Raw genomic sequence first — 20243 nt, forward strand, 5'->3', positions numbered from 1 at the left:
GTTACCAGCTTTATAAATTTTGATGATTGATATCATTGCTTTCGAAAAAAAAACCTTGGCTATACCACTGAACTTGACAGCGAAGTCTTGAACGGCGGGAATGATTTCACGACGTTGTTGCGATTAAAACTTATTTCAACGCAGTTTAGCGACTTATTGGCAAACGTCCCTTTTGCCTTTAAAAATCAAGGTTTATTGCTTTTATTGAAAAAACAAGCACCTGGACCCCCAGTTTTTTCTTTTGCAATCAATCAAGTAATGTCTAAAGAACGCTCCGCTAAAATTTTAAGAAAAAATCAACGATCGATTTTTTTCTGCACTTCTGAAAGAGGGACGAAAGATACCAGAGGGACAGTCAAACTCATAGATCGAAAACAAACTGACAACGCCATGGCCAAAAATAAAACGACAAACAGACAAATAATGGTACAGATGACACAACATAGAAAACTAAATAGACGCAAAAATATTGTCAACTTCTTTATTTCACTAATAGTAATATAAATTCAGAAAATAATAATTTGCTTTAACCTTAATCTTGTTACAGCATGTTGATGCCATTGATCAAGGGAACATTTTTGTCTTAAATAAAAACAATTAAGTCTAATGTATATTAAAACAAACAACCGAATTCCATAACCTTCAGTTCTGTGATTATCGAAATAAAAATTTAGGTATCGTTCAATTTAGGTATTGTTACAGCATGTTGATGCCATGGATCAAGGGAACATTTCACAAAAAACCAATTAAGTTATGACTGTTCGTTCAAAAGTATTGTTACTTTCCTTAAAAGTCCTTATTTATGAAATTTCAGGGTTTTTTACTTCAAATATGCATATTTCGAACCAAATTATCTAAAAATAGTAAGTCAAGAAGGTATATTTTTCTTTGCATATTTTAAAAGTACACATTGAAATTGATTTCTCCGAAAATTTCAAGAAAAATTCAATGAGGGATCTCTACTGTATCGTATGCCCTTAAATCAGCATTCATTTATAAAATCTTCTTTCTACTTTCTTCCATTAATCTTGATGTCAATTCTGTGTGTAACATATGTTCATTGAAACTTTGAAGCAACACAAAACGATTAAAGCTTTATACAAAGTTAATAATCAATTGACATGCATCTTATTCCCCAAAACACATATAAAAAATAATTATGTAAAGATTCTTTCGACTTTGTTTCATGATTATTAAAAAGAAACTACAAATATTACTGATACTTATTATTACAATACATAGGTTAAAAACAAAACACCTTTGAATAAAGGTGAACGGTAAGCAATAAAAACAAGTAATAACAGTCGTAGTCACCAAAATAAAATACACTAATAACGCGGTGTATCCTGATCATACTGTTCTGCAAAGCACGGTCCTTTGGTGATTTGATCGTATGATGGTGGTACCGGGGCTTGTGATGAGTTTGGTATGGTTGCTTCCGTATTAGCTGGAGGCTGCTGCATATATCCAGGGTTTTCTATACCAGTAATACCATTATCAACTGGCCCTCGAGTCTGATAAAAAAAATACATTTGTATAACTCACATTGAAAAGAGAAATGAAATGCGTGTCGCTTCTTATCGCTTTTGAAATGAATACTAGGTAACTTCATTCGTATGGTATTGTTAACAGGCAGACATATAAGCAATATCAAGATTAGTCAACATTTCAAATGTTACTTTAAAACATGTCCATTGTCAAATGAGTTTCAATGATTATTTATTATACCAACTGCTTTAAACATGCAGGATATATATACAAATACATGCATTAGAAGTCGATAGACCATAAAGAAATCGAAAATGCATTACTGTATTATCTTAAATAAATCATGGTGATTGGTCTCTATTTACACATATATTTCGTAAGCTTTTGTTACTTAATATTGTATTTCATTTCTGAATCGCTTAAATTTCTAATTGGTTTAGTATTGAAATTAAAATTGATTGATTGATTGGTTTTTGTTTAACTCCACTTTCAGCACTATTGTGCTATTTCTCGGCGGTCAGTTTTTATTTGTGGAGGAAGCAGGAGTGCCAAGAGAGAACCACCGACCTTCAACAAAAAAACTGACAATCCTCGTTGTATTTAAAATTGGAGTCGAGCGCACCTGTAACGTGTTAAATTCGTACTCACAACCACAGTGTTGACAGGCTAGTTATACAGTAGTTCGTCTACCTAGACCACTCGGCCACCGAGGCCCCAAATAAAAAAAAAGAAATATACAGGTTTGAATGTAAAACGTTTATTTTAGTAAAAGTTAAAAGAGAAAAACAATAAAAACAATATACATGTAAATGTCATGTGTTCGACGCGCTTTTCTGAATGTATCTTCATCAGGAACGCTGAGATCCGAATATTTGAAAACCAAAGATGTATAAGAACCGAAAAAGTTGAAGAATTATATGACCAAAAAGGACATAAAAATAATAGTCAAATCCATCTAAAGTCGACATTAGTTTAGACAGCTTTAAACATTTGATAAACGCTTAAAAAAAAATATTACAAATTTTTCCAAACACTCAAGAATTTGCAAATGTCAATATTCACTATGAGGTATTTCTACTGTGCATGAATTTTAAGAGTTGTAGTTCCTTTTTATATTTTACACATTTAGTTATGAATTAGAAATGTTATATTTGAATGTTATTTTAGATGTTTCACCAATTCACTTACCACTGTTTGTTGAATAATTGTGGTTCGTGAAATTCGGGATCTATTTGAACATCTGTAACAAACAGCTACCCAGAACATTATTTTTAGGACAAGCAGTATAGGAAGTATCCTGAAAAATACATAATCTATATTATATTACAACTACACATTTTATTTTCGTGCACCCCATACTAAAAATTGCATGATAAATTTTTTTTTACCTACAAATATACATTTCAGTATGTCTTTGTGCATTTAAACATCAAAACTCTATCAGACAGGTACAAATACTTAATACCGAATCAAACCTCTTTAAACAATCTGCAATATGTGCAATAAATTTTTTTACATGAGATTATTTATTACAACTGTGTCGGCAACAGTGCAAATGATTGGTAAATCTGGAGAGAGCTTAGACATCCATCTAATAACCAGTGATATGGTAATGCCATTATAAAGGCAATACAGTGTGATTGACATTTCCGACTGATAAAGTATCTAAATAAAATCATCATATACCAGGATAAAAGCACTAAGATGAAAGTTACAGCTCGCTCAGGGGAGTTTTCCTGCGATGATATTTGGCTGTTCGGTATATGCCCTGGTTTTGTTTTGATTTCAACACGATTTATGAAATTTGCTTTCATAATTTTTGCGTTTAAGTTTCCAGGGGAATAAAATTTTGATATATCATTTAGTACATACATTGCCTCACGTCTTCTTATATATGCTTCTGTCGAAAAATATATCCAGGTAACAAATGTTTTTGTACTCGTATGAAGCAGAATACATTCAGAACCTTCTAAAAGACAAAAAGAAAAAGCACCTTGCAAAATTCTTTAATTTTACTTTCAGATATATTGATGATGTCCTATCACTGAATAACCCATATGTCAGTGAGTACTTGCATCTCATATATCCAAGTGAACTTGAAATTAAGGATACTACTGATACTAGAATGACTGCTACATACCTTGATCTTTTCCTCAATATTGACACAGATGGATGACTTCACACTAAAATTTATGATAAATGGGTTGATTTCAACTACTCAATTATCAATTTCCCATTTCTCAGCAGTAACATACCCTCTGCTATGTCGTATGGCGTTTACATATCTCAATTGATACGTTATGCTCGTGCATGTTCACACTATACAGACTTCATAAACAGGAGTGTTCTCCTTACGCAGAAACTGCTTCAACAGAGGAGGAAAGATTAAAAATGACACTCCGTAAATTTTATGGACACCATCACGAATTGGTTGATCCATACGATGTGTCTGTGTCTAAACTAACTAATGACATTTTTACCACCTCTTAGATAGTTGTTTTAAATCTACGTCGTCTGTCTTCCAAGTGCCGAACGTGACCTATTCCCGAATATGACTGTTTTGCCGAGTGTGAATTTGCATTGCTATACGACGTGCCTCGGTATTTATACATCCAACATTCATGTATTTATTTATGATGTTTCTGTTGTGGTTTCGGTTAGATATTGTGCTATGTCTTATCGTTTGTGGTTTGAATTTTGTATTTTTAAATGTCTTATTTGTCAGTATAGTCGAGTTAATTTCCATTTTCCATGGATAAATATTGTGCTAGTCCAAATTATTATGACGTCGTCACAGCATTTATTTAAAATAGCCTTTCAATACCGTCATAGTCATGATAATTGTTTGGACTAGTATTATGAAAATAATTGTATGAATTTCAGGATTATATATTCGTTAAAAAAATACGTCACTGTTTGTGATGTCCTGTGCCGTCGTCAATGGAAGATGTTCGTTTTTATTCTGTGGTTTACATGTTGTAACGACTATTATATTATTTATTTGTGCGTTTCTCTGTGCTGAGTGTTCTTGCGTTTGTATGTGCTGTATTTCTGTCACGTAGTGTTGTCTTTTTATCGATATTTTTTAACATTGCCATATAAGCGGGAGGTTTGGCTAGCTATAAAACCAGGTTCAACCCACCATTGTTTTATCAAAATGTCCTATACCAAGTCAGGAATATGGCAGTTGTTATCAAATAGTTCGTTTCTATGTATGTTGGCGTTTGTTTTTGTTGCACTTTAGTGTTTCTGTTGTTCCGTTGTTTTCCTCATATAGTTGATGTGTTACCCTCGGTTTTAGTTTGTAACCCGGATTTGTTTTCTCTCAATCGATTTATGACTTTTGAACAGCAGTATACTACTGTTGCCTTTATTTATAAAAAAAATAAGGAGATGACGTATGATTGCCAATAAAAAAACTATCCAATAAAGTGGATGTAAGCAATTATAGGCAACCGTACAGCCTATAATAATGATAAAAACCCATAACGTATAGTCGGCTATAAAAGGCCCCGACATGAAAAATATGAAACAATTCAATTGAGAAAACTATCGGCCTAATTTATAACAAAACAATTTACGAAAAACAAATATGACAGACAAGAACCAACGACAACCACTGAACTACAGGCTCCTGACACTTGGGACAGGGACATAACGAATGTGGCGGGGTTAAACATATTTTTTCAGATTGCACATGTTTTGCTTTAATGTACAATACTGTAGGATATTCTATCAACTTATTTCTCTGGCGTTAGTGTTCTTTCTGTGGATCATGTTTCAAGAATTTATTTGAAACTGAAGTTAACTTATGTTCTAACCTTTAAAGTCAGCAACAATTAATTAATCAACCATTCTAAACTTTAGCTTACTTTTTGTTTTAATCTCTCTAAAGCGAATGTAATATTTAGGGTTCGAACTTGCACGTTTTTCTGTGATAAGCATCATAGTCTATGTTCCATACAAGAAACAACTCGACCACGTTTGCTGACATAGAATTATTATTTGGCAATAAAACAAAATCTATTTCCATATGGCGGAAACAAAAACACATTAAACTCTCTGTGATTAGAATAATGTGTATATCCGGTACTAAGAATTTGAACTTTCTTTAACTTTTGGATACCTAAATACACATGTGAACCATATGGATACAATCTACTATCGTTATATAATTCCTTTGATTTTATTTAAATCTTAAACAAGCTTTTTACACGAAATAGTTTAGAAAAGAGAATTGTATAAGAAGCAGGGATTCGGATACAATAACAATCTCACGTCTGACGTAGCTCGTTAGTTTTTCTTTCTGAATCCTCTACTGTGCTATTTTTTAGCACAAGTCTAAACATTTCGAAAATAAATGATAACTCACATCTATATGACTTTTTGTATTGCGCATGCCGTTTGCGAAAAGCTATAAAATAATAATCGTATGTAGTTTTCAATCAGCATCTGCTTTTTATAGTCGGTCTACATTTTTTATCTTTTTTATATTATGAGATACCTTTAATATTTTTAAATAACTATATGTCCATTTAAACGACACAACATTTCCCATTACATTTCAGACAGAATTATTTGTTTATAAGAATATTAAACATAACATATGCATACTTACACAAATAATGGAGGACTGTCTCCCATCCTGAAATAACAGGCAATATGTATGTATTACAGAACAGAGAATAACAGCCAATAATGTAACGTGTAAGCCTTCATACAAAATGTATGAAACGACATATATTTCGTCCGTTTCAATGGGATTTATCAAAATTGACCTATTAGAGAATGTCCTCAGAGAAGCGTGTATAATTGTACCAGGACTCACAGTGATTGCCCAAAAACGATGGATGCATGGATTTATTGTAGCATTTACAGTTATTGCTTGTTGACGAAAGGAGAATAATAATATGTTTAAAATAGTGTGTAACCAGTGACAAACAACTTCCAGATTGTCATGCTTTCTCAGCACTATTTGATTGAGTAATGTCTTTGACTACGGACAAACAGTTGTGACAACGTCGAATCATAAAATGGAAAACGTAATGTTTAAAGTCAATGACAATGTCATAATACATATCACCGAATCAAGCTTTGCATCTTAAATTTAAATGTTGCAAGTTGTGGTCATAAATATTTCGAGCAGACTCAGACTCAGAATTCAATCAATCAAAATACAGGATATGGTGTTTCGAGACTCCGAGTACTGAAGTAAAGTTTTAAGACCGAAAGCCCAGGACTCAAAATTAATCGGATGCAAATTTCAGTAGTCTCTAATTAAGAACAGTTTATGTATTGGTCCACATTTTTTTAAGATATATTTTCATATGATTGCCGTACAACAACTAACAAACAAGTATTTTTTCTTCAAAAACGGAATCACAAGAACAAAATAAAAAAATACTGGGTAAAGGCTATTTATTGGTGTTTAACATCAAGTGACAAACAGTGTATCCTATCAGGACAAGTACAGGTTAATGTGATATTGGTATAAATAAAACATAAAAGGAGATAACAGGAATCACTTAAGCTGCTTGTTAAATAGTACAACAAAACACATTTACCACCAACGCTTGATGTTAAGAAATATAAAAATATAAGGGAGAACTTTGATTTGTATAAGACCGACTCGCAAAGCCAGATTTAAATAGTCTGATGTCATTTACTCGAGATGGAAGGAAAGGTTGATAGTATAGATATTTTTATGAAGTCATAAATACAAGTCCTGTTCAAGAACCATCAACTACGTATCTTCTTCGTGCGTTCAATACGCTTTTCTGGATTAACTTTCATTGTGAACGCTTAGATCCAAACATTTGAAGTCAAGGATGTATAAACACATACAGACGTCAAGAACTTAATGATTGAAGGGATCTGAAAAAAAGTTCAAATTTATCTCAGGTCATCTTAGCCTGAGGGAACTGGAACCTTGATTTCTAAATAATTTATTAATTCGTTAACGGAGAATACATAAAAATTTTGTTATAAATCATGTCAGTATCGAAACATTGACTAAAGAGCTGATGATACCCTCGGGGATTAACGTTCCACCAACAGTGGTATGTCATACACTTATCCAGAAATTACCCTTAACTCGGAAATTTGCCTTTATCTAATTACCCTCAACCAGGGAACAAACATATTCTGTAATATTTTTTCAACAAAGCAAAATTTGTCAGGTATTTTTTTTATAAGATTTATAGTAAACTAACAAACATTTTTTGGTATATAGTATTGTGATAATTTTTGAAGAATGCACAAATATTGACATAAATTCTTATTTGTAAAGGGAGAATACATCAAAAAATTGTATTTCATTGAAAGGGAGACAACTGCAACGTATCACTCTTAAACGGAAACGCGTTTACTTTTTTCTAGAATGTTTTATTATTGACTAATTGTTAGAACACAGAAAGGCATATCCAATATTTAATCAACTATGAATTAATAGATGTAAATGAAACCCATATGCAATTTTATTTCTTCACTAATCTTCTAGCTTTGAAGTTCGAAAGTAATTTTATTTTTGTATAATTAAGGAGACAATCATTTGATTTTCCAAGAGCTTGAACAGGAAGATTTTGAAAATTAACATATTGGCCTGGTAGGAGCCGAAAATGAATAACCTTGCATAAGAAAGGATTTAAATGAATATATTTTAAATAAACACAAAGTGCAGGAAACAGGTGTGTACAAAAGTGAAAATAAATTTTCGCGCAACAAATATAAGCGTGCATAACGTTATGAAAGATTGAAATCCGCAAAAAAAAGTCCTTCCCCACCTTCTCCACCCAAATAGCAAATGGTCGTCCACAAAATGGATAGAAATAGCTGTACAAAGTTTTGAAGTGCAAATGTAAGAATCACTCTGTCTCCCTCGGCAAATCTACCAATTTAAGCGGACTAGACAGATATTTGAAGAACATTTCCACAGTTGTATAACACTACTCGATGATGTACATAAACATTTATCATCCCGATCGTATGAGGAGCAGATTAAGGCAAAATTATTGTAGTTATGGACGGTCGCCTTTAATTGCTTAATACATCCACTTAACTTTGGTGGATGGTTGTCTCATAGGCAATCATACCATATCTCTTTCTCTTTATTCTAAAGTATTTCAATGCCTTCATAATTCGAATTCATGATATCCAGTTATATTTCATGAACTTTACAAATGATCGGTCAAAATTGCTTTTTTTCAGGAAGTCCTTCAGTATTTCAGGATATCTTTAATCTATTTGGAGCTCGATATTATTATATTTTTTTGTTTGTGTTTCTGTTCTTAAAATTTAACCATCATGGCCACCATGACTAAAAACTTGAATATAGGAATGATATAAATTAATTGTCTTATATTTAGAAAACCATAATAATATGAAAATGTGTCTTTCCAATCTCGTTTTTAAACATTTTAAAATTAATACGATTTCATCTTTTACAGATGACTTACCTTTATTTATCAATGTTTTTTGTAAAACAGCGGCTTATATAAAATAAAATGTTTATCAACACAAATTCGGCTACTTCCTGTAACTTTATATGTTATATTTTACGTAGGCAATACAATGAAGTTGACGACCCGAAACGAAGCGAAAAACCTTGATCATCTTTTAAAAGAATAGTTTCTTGTAATTACTTCAAAATTTGAATTGAACAAAAGGATAAATTCATTTAACAGTGCTCCTAAATTTGCGTTTTGTTTTAATCGGATGTTATTATTCTAATTGACTATATCCGATTATAAAGCACCTGACGAGTGTAGTTCTAACAATCATGATAATATAAGTTGTACATTGAAAATAGAATCATATACCATTTGATCAGTAATTCTGCTAAAGCACTGTTAGTTCGATCGTATATCAAAGACCGTAGCACACGGCTATCATATTTGGCATAAGGGGCGGTGTTGCGAGATGCATCCACTTCTGGGTGTAGGATTCCAGGGCAAATCCTTTGAAAGATCACAATTCGGAAAACCTAACGTCTGTAATCGGCTGGACCCTAAGTATCAAACAAAAAAAACTGATAGGGAGTAAATCGAAACGAAATGGTTTTTTCTAAAACATATAGGACCCTTGCATTACAAGAAAGCCACCTTTGAAGTTTGTTTGTATCTTTGTCTTTGACCTCTTTGGTTCTATAACTCTTATGCAATCAATGTATGGTTCGTTTCTGTTTTTCGATTTTTTTTACTGGTGAAAGTACTTGGACATTATTTCCGATAATTTTGATAGATCAAGTAGACTAAACTTAAAATCTGCTGACTGACAAATGATTTGAACATCGGTAAACTATTGTTGTCTGTCATTTGCCGCCATAAGATTGTATCACAGAAACTTTGTGTTTCGTAAATTGAAAAATATTTTTGAGAATTTTTTATAATTACTATTGTTTATGTGACGAAATTTAAACATTCTACGCTTTCAAATGGTTTTTGCATGAAAATATATCCACTACTTTACGTTCTTTAGCTGGTGTTTTCCATTTTTCAAATTACAATAGATCAACTTTAATTGTTAAATAAACATGTAGTTAATGCTGTATCATACTATCATAGCGGACAGCAACCAACCACAACCACTAGATTACAGGCTCAATACTTGACACAGATACATAATGTTGATGGGTTCAATATGTTTGTTATTCTTCCAACCTATTTCAAGAACAGTGGTTTAACAGCACAACATACGAAAACTGCAAAAGCAGGTGAAAAACTCATGACTATTTTGATCAGCACAAACGAAACAAAACAAAAAACATCAAAGAGTACTCGTAGTCTCTGGAAACTAGTTTCAAGTTATATTTCCACTAATAACCATACGATGTTTTCGAATTATTTGTGACTTTTTGAAACGGTTAGGATCAATTCCCTCTGATTGCGTTTCATCCACAAGGAAAAGTTTTAAATCAAATCCTTCTGGAATTCGATTATTTTACAGTCATATCATATATCAACAATCGTCCATCCATTTTGCATATTTCCATATAATAAAAGCGCTTTATATTATTGATGCAAAATTAAAAATTATAAATTTTTTGTAAAAAATTTTCATCGATGGACGACTTCCACAAAAACTAATTTATATATATGAAGCTATACTTTCAACAAAAATTTGGGTTTGGTTAAGAATGTCCTGCTCATACCTTTTATTGTCATTTTTTTGTTTTTTTACATCTTTCAAAATTGCAGTTTTCAGTCATCTCTATGAGCAAATGACTACGGTCATCTGATAACGGATATTATGTTGTATTTACCTCTTTGTGGTTATAACAAACACTTAGCCAAGAATGCCATATGAAAGTCGGATTTTCATACATTAAAATAGTTTCAAGACTGCAATTATTTAGCGTATAATTGAACTTTGTATTTAATACTAAACTTTCGACGTTAAATAGAACAACTGATCTCAACTATTATTATTTTGTTTTTGGATAACCCTCTTATAAATATATAAAACAAAAACAATCGATCAAGAAGTAGCAGACATTTTGTATTGCATTATGGTTAAGCTACTATAAAGTATGAAAACTGTTAACTTTCAAATTTGATTAATCAACCTTTGAGTTATAGATAGTGTTATGTAAATGAGTTTATAAACATTAAAATAATCATTTAGCTTTCAACATGCAGTTTCATACCTTTTAACCTCATGTATCAATCTGTTAAATAATGATAGAACGTAATAAATGATTGCAAAGATTAATATAGAGTATTATGAGCTTGCTATCAGTATTTCGAGCATTCTTTCCCGTAGCATTAAAAATAAGAAGGTACATCTAGGTCAAAGGATAAAACTTTAAAACATCACTGGTATGTTTGTGTTCATCATTTTTATAAGTATATAAAATAAGCTCCTAAATTAAAGGCAATAGTTGTTTACCGTTGTTCTAGTCATTAAATTATACAAATCAAGATAAAAATAAAAAGCCTGCGGAAATTTCATGAACTCCAAACCGACCGAAACAGTGTGAATGTCTTCTACGGTGCATGCATCAATCGTCATGAAAGAAATTTAATTCTAATTCACATGAAGGTTTCTAAAGCATTGATGAAACCCTCTTTTACAAACTCATTCATTAATGTGCTTTCCTTTAATTCAGGTCTACTCCCGTCATATCGCTGTACTTGCAGCTGTGAGTTTGTCGTCTGTTATGTCGAAATTGTAGAGTGAAGTTCCTATTCGTGACATTTTCAGTATATGTTACTTCTCTTTATCATGTCTGTCCCATGTTACAACAAAATATCTGTTTATTTTTCAGTGTTTTTTTTTTTTTAAATGCAAGGTTACTTAAGGGAAGATCTGTGGTTGTCTCTTTTTAATTTATTTACCAATTGTGCATAGCCTTTTAGCGATTTAGAGCTTGACTTACTATTATGTTAAAGGTACTTGTCTATTTTCAAAACTGTTTATGGATTTAAAAATGCCTTTCTGATTTCATTATGTTGCTGTTGTAACTGTTGCAACACCTCCTTTATTCGTATGATAATCTTTGTCATATTCCGTCTGATAAACTACTTTGCGACAAAAAAGGGAAATTGTATCTTCAATTAAAAATATTAAAATGGATAATAATTACCAGTTTTGAAATAATATAAAACGTAACGAAACGTCAATTACTGTAACATGATTAAACTTGAAAAGATATTGTCTAAAGAAATGTCAACCCTGGACAAAAATCTATTTCGAAAAAAATAATATTGCAATATACAGCCAATTTTTTAAACATAATCGAAGCATTGCAGTAATTGATTGATTTTTAAAAATTATTATTGAACATTATTTTTTTCAAAATGTGTACATTGTTTAATTGAAACACAATAATAACTATTACAACAACAAAAACAACATTGTCTTAAATAAAGACAGTGAAGACAAAGTGTGTTAAAAATTAAAAACAAGTTCTACAACCTTGCGTTCTGTAAGTATCGATGTATCAAAGTTAAATATATTCAAACAAAGACATACCACAATTACAAATATCTTAAACATAGAAATAAGAAGGAGTTTAATTCGGAACGTAAACGCATCATGGAATATATAATGAATTTCGTATTTTGAATATTTCCTGAAAAGAATAGGTAAGTTATATTTTAAATATTGTTCTGATCCGTTTACAATTTAAATATTCATCTTCACATACAATATTTTACATGATTATATTTACTTCCAAATAGGATATGAATGAACAACCCTTCAGGGAAGTTTATATAATATTAGAAGTTAGACAGTAGTTCTTGGCATTAATAACCCAACCGTAATACATTCACTCCTGATAGTAAACGAAAAAAAAATATACATTAATATAGTGTGCACAATATTTCTTATCAAAATGTTTAATTGCCATTTTTGTAATACGTAAAATGTATTATCATGAATATATCACATCAGTTGGTTGACTTACAAACCTTGTATGGTAATAACTCAAATCTGTGACACTTGTAGTTGCCCTACATGAGATATGTGAAAGTTCGTGATTGTACACAGTCAGGTAGAGAACATGTTTGAATAAGGCATATCTGAAAATACTGATACATCGTCGAAATTTCAGTGATGTTTGATATTCATATGGGATGTAAAAGCGTGACTCAATTATTACAGCTTAAAATTGTTTCTTGTTCATTTATTGAATCTTCTTTCTTGCATTTTGTTTATTTCAATTATGTATGTAACATATGTACATGGAAACTGAGAAGCAACACACAAGAACTATAGATTTATTCAAAGTTAATCGTCAATTTATATGCTCCTGATTCCCTATATTAGATTTACAAAATAGGTACACTAATAACGCTGTGAACTATAATTTTCTGCAAAGCACGGTGATTTTGTGTTTTGGTCGTAGGCTGGTGGTACCGAAGCTTGTGTTGCGTTTTGACTGAGTATTTCGGTATCAATTGGAGGCTGCTGCATATATCCAGGGTTTTGTATACCAGTTATACCATTATCGACTTGCCCTTGAATCTGAAACAAAAAATAATACGTTTGTGTAAATCTGATTGAAAAGAGAACTTAAATGTGTGTCAGCATGACCTTCTTATCCCTTTTTAAGTGAATGCTGTTTATATTCATTTATACGGTAGTGTTAACTTATAGAAATTTAAGCAAAATCAAGATTTATCGACAATTCAAATGTTTACAATAAAACATTAGCATTGTAATGTATTTTCAATTAATAATAAAGTTACAAAATGCTGTAAACATCCAGGATATATACTAATACATGCATGAGAAATCGATAGACCATAAATAAATTAAAGATGCATTACTGTGTTAATAAAAAACACTTTTATGGTAATAGATCTCTATTTACACACATATTTCGTATGCTTTTGTTACTTAATATTGTATTGTATCCTTTGTTAATTTATGTATCATTGTCATTTTGCTTAGTTTCTTCTCTTACCTATTCTAACTTCGGACTGGGACTTCTTTTAAACTGAGTTTTACTGTGCCTATTGCTGTGTTTTTGTTTACTTTACATTGGTTAGAGGTATGGGGGAGGGTTGAGATCTCACAAAACAGCCTTCCAATTGATATTTTATAGTGTGTCTTTCTATGTTGTGATGTTAAACTATTGTTTCAAAAAAGGGAGAAGGTTTGGTACCATTAAAACGTCTAATCCCGCTGCAAATGTTTGCACCTGTCCTAAGTCAGGAATCTGATGTACAGTAGTTGTCGTCTGTTTATGTAGTTCATACATGTTTCTCGTTTCTCGTTTTTATAAAGATTATACCGTTGGTTTTCCCGTTTGAATGGTTTTACACTAGTAATTTTTGGGGCCCTTTATAGCTTGCTGTTCGGTGTGAGCCAATGCTCCGTGTTGAAGGCCGTACCTTGACCTATAATGGTTTACTTTTATAAATTGTTACTTGGATGGAGAGTTGTCTCATTAGCACTCATACCACATCTTCCTATATCTATTTACCCTGTCGCATTCTTGCGCCTGTCCCAAGTCAGGAGCTTCTGTCCTTTGTTAGTCTTGTATGGTGTTTTTTTTTAATTTTGGTTCATTTATATGCTTCGGAGTTTAGTTTGACGTCCATTTTCGCTGAACTAGTACTCATTTTTGTTTAGGGGCCAGCTGAAGACCGCCTCCGGGTGCAGGATTTTCTCGCTGTGTGTATGACCCATTGGTGGCATTTGACTGTTTTCTGCTCTTTATTCGGGTTGTTGTCTCTTTGACACATTCCCCGTTTCCATTCTCAATTGTATATGTCATTTCTGAATCGTCTAAATTTCAAATTTGTTTAGTAGTATATTATAAAGGAATTCTCTTTATATATATATATATATATATATATATATATATATATATATATATATATATATACAAGTCTAAATTGAAAACAACGTTCAAACCTATGATTGCGTTGGATAAAAACCGCAATTTTTATACGTGTGCATGCAAAACAAATTTCTTGTTAGAGGGGTCTAAATACAGCACAAACAACATTTTCTAAAAGACCAAAAAAAGTGAAAAAGTATATTTTAACAAAACGCATTTGACTAACAGGTCGAACAACAAATGTTCTTAAATCCTGCTGACTGCCATTGGCGATTGCCAAATAAACGGATCACAAGGTGTAATAAATGGATCGTAACTATAAATTTAATACCAAAAAGAAAACAATAAACTTGCGGCGAAGATGGTATACCGCAAACAAGGTGCAAAGATTTTTTGTACACCATATCCGGATTTCGACAATTAATGTCTCTTCAGTGATGTTAGGAATCGAAACGGTTATTGAAAGGCCACATAATTTACCTCAATTTAGGATAGACTCTTGAATTTTGAGGAGTCAAAATAGGATGAACGGATCATATAAACCCGAAGGTAAATATAATACAAGCCCAAACGAAAAAATATAAACAAGTCTAAATTGAAAACAACGTTCAAACCTATGATTGCGTTGGATAAAACCGCAATTTTTATACGTGTGCATGCAAAACAAATTTCTTGTTAGAGGGGTCTAAATACAGCACAAACAACATTTTCCAAAAGACCAAAAAAAGTGAAAAAGTATATTTTAACAAATATATATATATATATATAAACATGTATCAAAGGAGACTACTTATCCAATTAAAAGTTATAAGAGCTTGATTTAAACACATTTAATAAACGCATTGATAAAAAAACTTATTACAATTTTTTCCAAACTCGCAAATGTTGAAAGATAAATTTGTTTTGTCATTATTTTCATTTAAATTTTTCTTCTACTGTACAAACAACTTTCGAGTTGTAGTTTGGGTTTTTCTTTAATATTTTTGCACATTTTGTCATGAATAAGAAATGCTATTTTGAATGTTTCACGATACACTTACCACTGTTTGTTGAATAATTGTGGTTCGTGAATTTCTGGATCTATCTGAACATCTATAATAAATAGCTATCCAGAATATCAATTTTACCACGAGCACCATAGGAATTAGCCTGAAAAAGATTGTCGGATTATACTATCTTACAATTGCATATCTATTTTATTTTCGTGCACCTCTCACCACAAATTGCATTAACAACTTCTTTTACTAACAAATAATAAATTTCATTATGTCTTTGTGATTTTAAGCATCAAAAACACTTTCGAACAAATATACATACCGTATACCGATTCAAACGGCCTTTCCTAATGAGCAACGTGTCCACTTAAATTTTTGTCATGATGTTATTTTGTTAAAACTCTGGGGGAACAACAGTGCAAATGACTGATGATCATAGAGAGTGTGTAGAAACCAGTGATATGGTACTGCCATTATAAAACTGATACATTGTGATAGAAATTTCCGACTGCTAAAGTATATAAAAGCACTTAAACGAAAATTACAGATCCCTCAGGGAATTTTGTATCGCGGAAAGTTTTTGGCTGTTCTGTTTATGCCCATAGTTTGGTTTTGATTCCACACGATTCATCAATTCAACGTTCGAAAAGTTTCTTTGTTGTGTCCTGTGGAACATCATTCTGATATATTATTTTGTGCATAAAACTCATAAAGCGTAAATGAATGCAGCTAACAAATGTTGTTTACATTGCACATGTTTGCCTTCGATATAATATACGGTAGGAACTTATTTCTCTGACGTGAGTTGTTTTGTTTTTACTGTGGGTTCATTTCTCAAGAATCTACTTTCAACTGAAGTTCATTCACATTATAACCTTTGAAGCCAGCAACAATTAATCAATCATCCATTCTTACATTCAACTTACTAATTGTTTATCTCTCTAAAGCGATTGTCATATATAGGGATCGAACATGCACGTGTTTTCTTCGAAAATCATCATGTTAGGTTCGTACAAGAAACAACTCGGCCACGTTTGCTGACATAGAATTATTGATAACTTCCTTGACAATCAAAAAGAGCAACGAAAATACATTAACTCTCTGTGATTAGATTAAGGTATATCTCCGAATGTAAGTTTCGAACTTTCTATGACGTGTTCGATACCTAAATATATATGTGAACCATATATATACAATTCGTCATTTCACGAGATAATTAAACATTTAGTGACTATGTTGAACCCATTTTCCCATCTAACTTGAAATAAATGATACCACATATACATTTAAGTCTGCCTCATATTTTGACTTTTATCTAGAAATTGATAATGAGGGTCGATTGAGAAGAAAACTTTACGACAAAAGAGATGATTTTAGCTTCCAAATTGAGAACTTTCCATTTATATGTAGCAACATTCCACCAGCGCCTGCGTATGTAGTATATATCTCCTAGTAGATACGATATTCCAGAGCTTGCATTTTCTATAATGATTTCCTTGATAGATTTGATGCTTACAAGGAAGCTTTTAATGCAAGATTTTCAAATGGTGAAGTTGAAATCATCTCTCGAAAATTTTACGGACGTCATAACGAGTTGGTTGACCGATGTGGAATATTTGTTTCACAAATGACAACGAATATGTTCCAATTGTGGTTACGACAATCCCGTCCTCTTTTCTTCGAATGTGACCTACCGAATAAGACTTATCAACGGATTTGTACTTACATGAGCAATACGACAGGTGTCACATGTGGAGCAGGATCTGCACACCCTTCCAGAGCCCATAAGATCACCCTGTTGTTGCTCAGTATTCAGTTTTCTATGCACTGTTTTGTCATGGAATGGACCTTTTATTTTCGACGTATGAGTTTGATTATCTTTTTGGTGTTTTTCGCCTCGCTTTTTTATCGTTATATAATTCCCTTGATTTATGGTCAAAGCTTAAACGAAGTGGATTAATTAAGAAAATTGTAAGGAAAAAGAAGTAAGGATTCAGATACGATAATCATGTCACGACTGACGTAGCTTGTTAGTTATTCTTTCCGAATCCTCTACTTCTTATTAATTTTTAACTATTTTTTTTAAATAAAGTCGTCTAAACGTTTCGATAATATATGATATCTCACATCTATATTACTTTTTGTATAAGTACTGTGCATGCCGTTTGTTAATCGATATTCACGTATGTAGTCTTCTTTCTGCGTTTGCTTTGAAATGTCGGTCTGCATTGTATATCTTTTAGATATAATAAAATACCTTTAATATTTTTTAATCACTACATGTCCATTTAAAAGGCACTTCATTTTTCCATAGCATTCCAAACAGAACTATTTGTATATATCAATATTCAACATTACAATTTTCATACTTACACAAATAATGGAGGACGTTCTCCCATTCTGAAATAACAAGCAAATGTATTTATTACGGAACAGCGAATAACATCTTATCCTGCTGTAACTTCTAAGTCTGCATACACAATGTGTGAAACCCCATAGATTTCCTCAGTTTGAAATGAGATTTATTAACATTAATTAATTAGAGGTTGTATTTAGAATTATGACAGGATTAACAGTGATTGCTTAAAACGATGGATCATACATTGATTGGTATCTAACGTCAACTGACAAACAGTGTACCCTATCAGGACAAGTACAAGTTAATGTGATCTGAGTATAAATAAAATATAAAAGAATAACAGGAATCACCAAAAAATCTGAACAATTCAACAGGGCACACGAGTCCCCAACACATGGTCCTTTGGAAAACAAAGGTCTAAAACTAAAGACAAAAACAACAACGAAGAACCCTGCTTTGTACAAGACCGATCCACAAATGTTAATTTCCAAGTATGAAGTTTTACCCCGACGTATGTCAAACCAAACGGGAGCAACACAAAATCCGCCAAAATAGTTTGGTGACAATTACTTGGTGAGTAGGAAATGTTGATTGTATAGAATGTCTTTGAAGTCATAATTACAAGAATCAACCACTACTGTACTTTAAATAAAACTAACATTTGTTTATTTCGTCCGCCCGAAGCTCTTTTCATCATTAACCTTCACCAGGAACGCTTAAATCCAATCATTTGAATTCCGAAGATGTATAATACCTACAAAAGTGAGGAGCTAAATGACTAAAAGGGATCTAAAAAGCATTTATAGCGGGATTTGTAGCCTTAGTTTCTAATAATTTATCAATTTATTAACGGTAAATTTAAGATTGATTGATTGATTGATTGATTGATTGGTGTTTAACGCCCCTTTCAATACTATTGTGCTATTTCGTGTCAGTCAGTTTTTATTGGTGGAGGAAGCCATAGTGCCCGGAGAAAACCACAGACCTTCGGTAGGAAAACTGACAATCCTAGTCAATTAAGATTGGAATCGAGCGCACCTGCCATGTGCGAGATTCGAACTAAGAACCTCAGTGTTGACAGGCGTGATACAGCGGTGCTACTACTTAGACCACTGGGCCACCAAGGCCCATTGGAAATATAAAGAAAAGTTTGTTATCAATCATGTCAGTACCGAAGCACTGACTGCTGTGCTGGTGATACCTTAGTGACTAACTTCCCCCCAGCAGCGGTATCGACCAAGTGCTATCAAACGAAATTAACCCTTTATCAGTTGTGTGCTTCCGATGCAATTTTCTGTGTTTACCTTCCTCTGAATAGCTCAAACCCAAATATTATAAAGCCAATAATATATAAATACTTAATGGGTAAGGAGATAAATGACTAAATGTGACCTAAACAGTATAGTCAAATTCATCTTAGGTGAACTTTGCTTGGTGGAGTGATTCAATATCCAACTAAATCGTGTAAACAGGGAATATATTGTTATAAAGAGTACTATACATTACAAAATATAATCCATAAAAATACCGGTATGAAGATGAGTATTTCCGATCTCGTTTTAGTACCTTAGTGTATGCCAGTTGTATCATTTAACTCAGATGACTTACCTTTGTTTATTAATGTTTGTTGAACAAAACGACTTATACAAAATATCAACACTGATCGGACTACTTCCTGAATTCTCATATTTACTATGTTACGTAAGCAATACAATAAAGCTGATGACCCTAAACGACCCGAAATACAGATGTTTATACATTTACCTTTAGTATCCTTTAAAAGAATGTTTGCTCGCCATAACTACAGAGTTTGAATTGAAGAAGATATAAATTCAGTTCACAGTTCTCTGAAATTTGTCGTTTTGCGCTAATCACATGTTATTGTTCTGTTTAACAACATCCTATCATAAAGTGCAAGGATCAAGGGCAACTTCCCTGAAGATCGCAGATTCGGAAACTTAACTTTTGTAATATATGTGACGCGTGAGCATTACACAAAAAAACCGGATAAATTTAATAAAAGAACGAAATGTTTTTAAAAGGTAATGAGCCATGTTTTTAAAAAAGCTTCTTTTGAATTTTAGTTTGTATTATTTGTTAGACCTCTTTG

The 20243-nt window shown here is 32.1% G+C and overlaps 1 protein-coding gene across 6 annotated transcripts; it reads right to left on the reverse strand.

The window, feature by feature from the left end:
* Positions 1 to 467: 467 nt before the first annotated feature.
* On the reverse strand, positions 468 to 20075 carry LOC127701757 (uncharacterized). Of its 6 annotated transcripts, none has more exons than XR_007982211.1 (4): positions 19742 to 19828; positions 18148 to 18174; positions 15820 to 15928; positions 468 to 1514 (listed from the first exon to the last, which is right to left on the reverse strand). XR_007982211.1 is itself a non-coding variant. In XM_052205721.1 (4 exons), exons 1-4 carry the CDS (start codon positions 18828 to 18830, stop codon positions 1329 to 1331), a joined length of 360 nt encoding a protein of 119 aa, XP_052061681.1. In that variant the 5' UTR covers positions 18831 to 18842; the 3' UTR covers positions 468 to 1328. The 6 variants fall into 6 exon arrangements, 1 of the variants encoding a protein (XP_052061681.1); XR_007982208.1 differs by lacking the exons at positions 15820 to 15928; positions 18148 to 18174; positions 19742 to 19828 and adding exons at positions 2677 to 2785; positions 6107 to 6133; positions 8943 to 9045; XM_052205721.1 differs by lacking the exons at positions 15820 to 15928; positions 19742 to 19828 and adding exons at positions 2677 to 2785; positions 18793 to 18842.
* Positions 20076 to 20243: the final 168 nt, after the last annotated feature.

Source organism: Mytilus californianus, unplaced genomic scaffold (genome assembly GCF_021869535.1).
Source record: "Mytilus californianus isolate M0D057914Y unplaced genomic scaffold, xbMytCali1.0.p SCAF_5, whole genome shotgun sequence".
Lineage (NCBI taxonomy): Eukaryota > Metazoa > Mollusca > Bivalvia > Mytilida > Mytilidae > Mytilus > Mytilus californianus.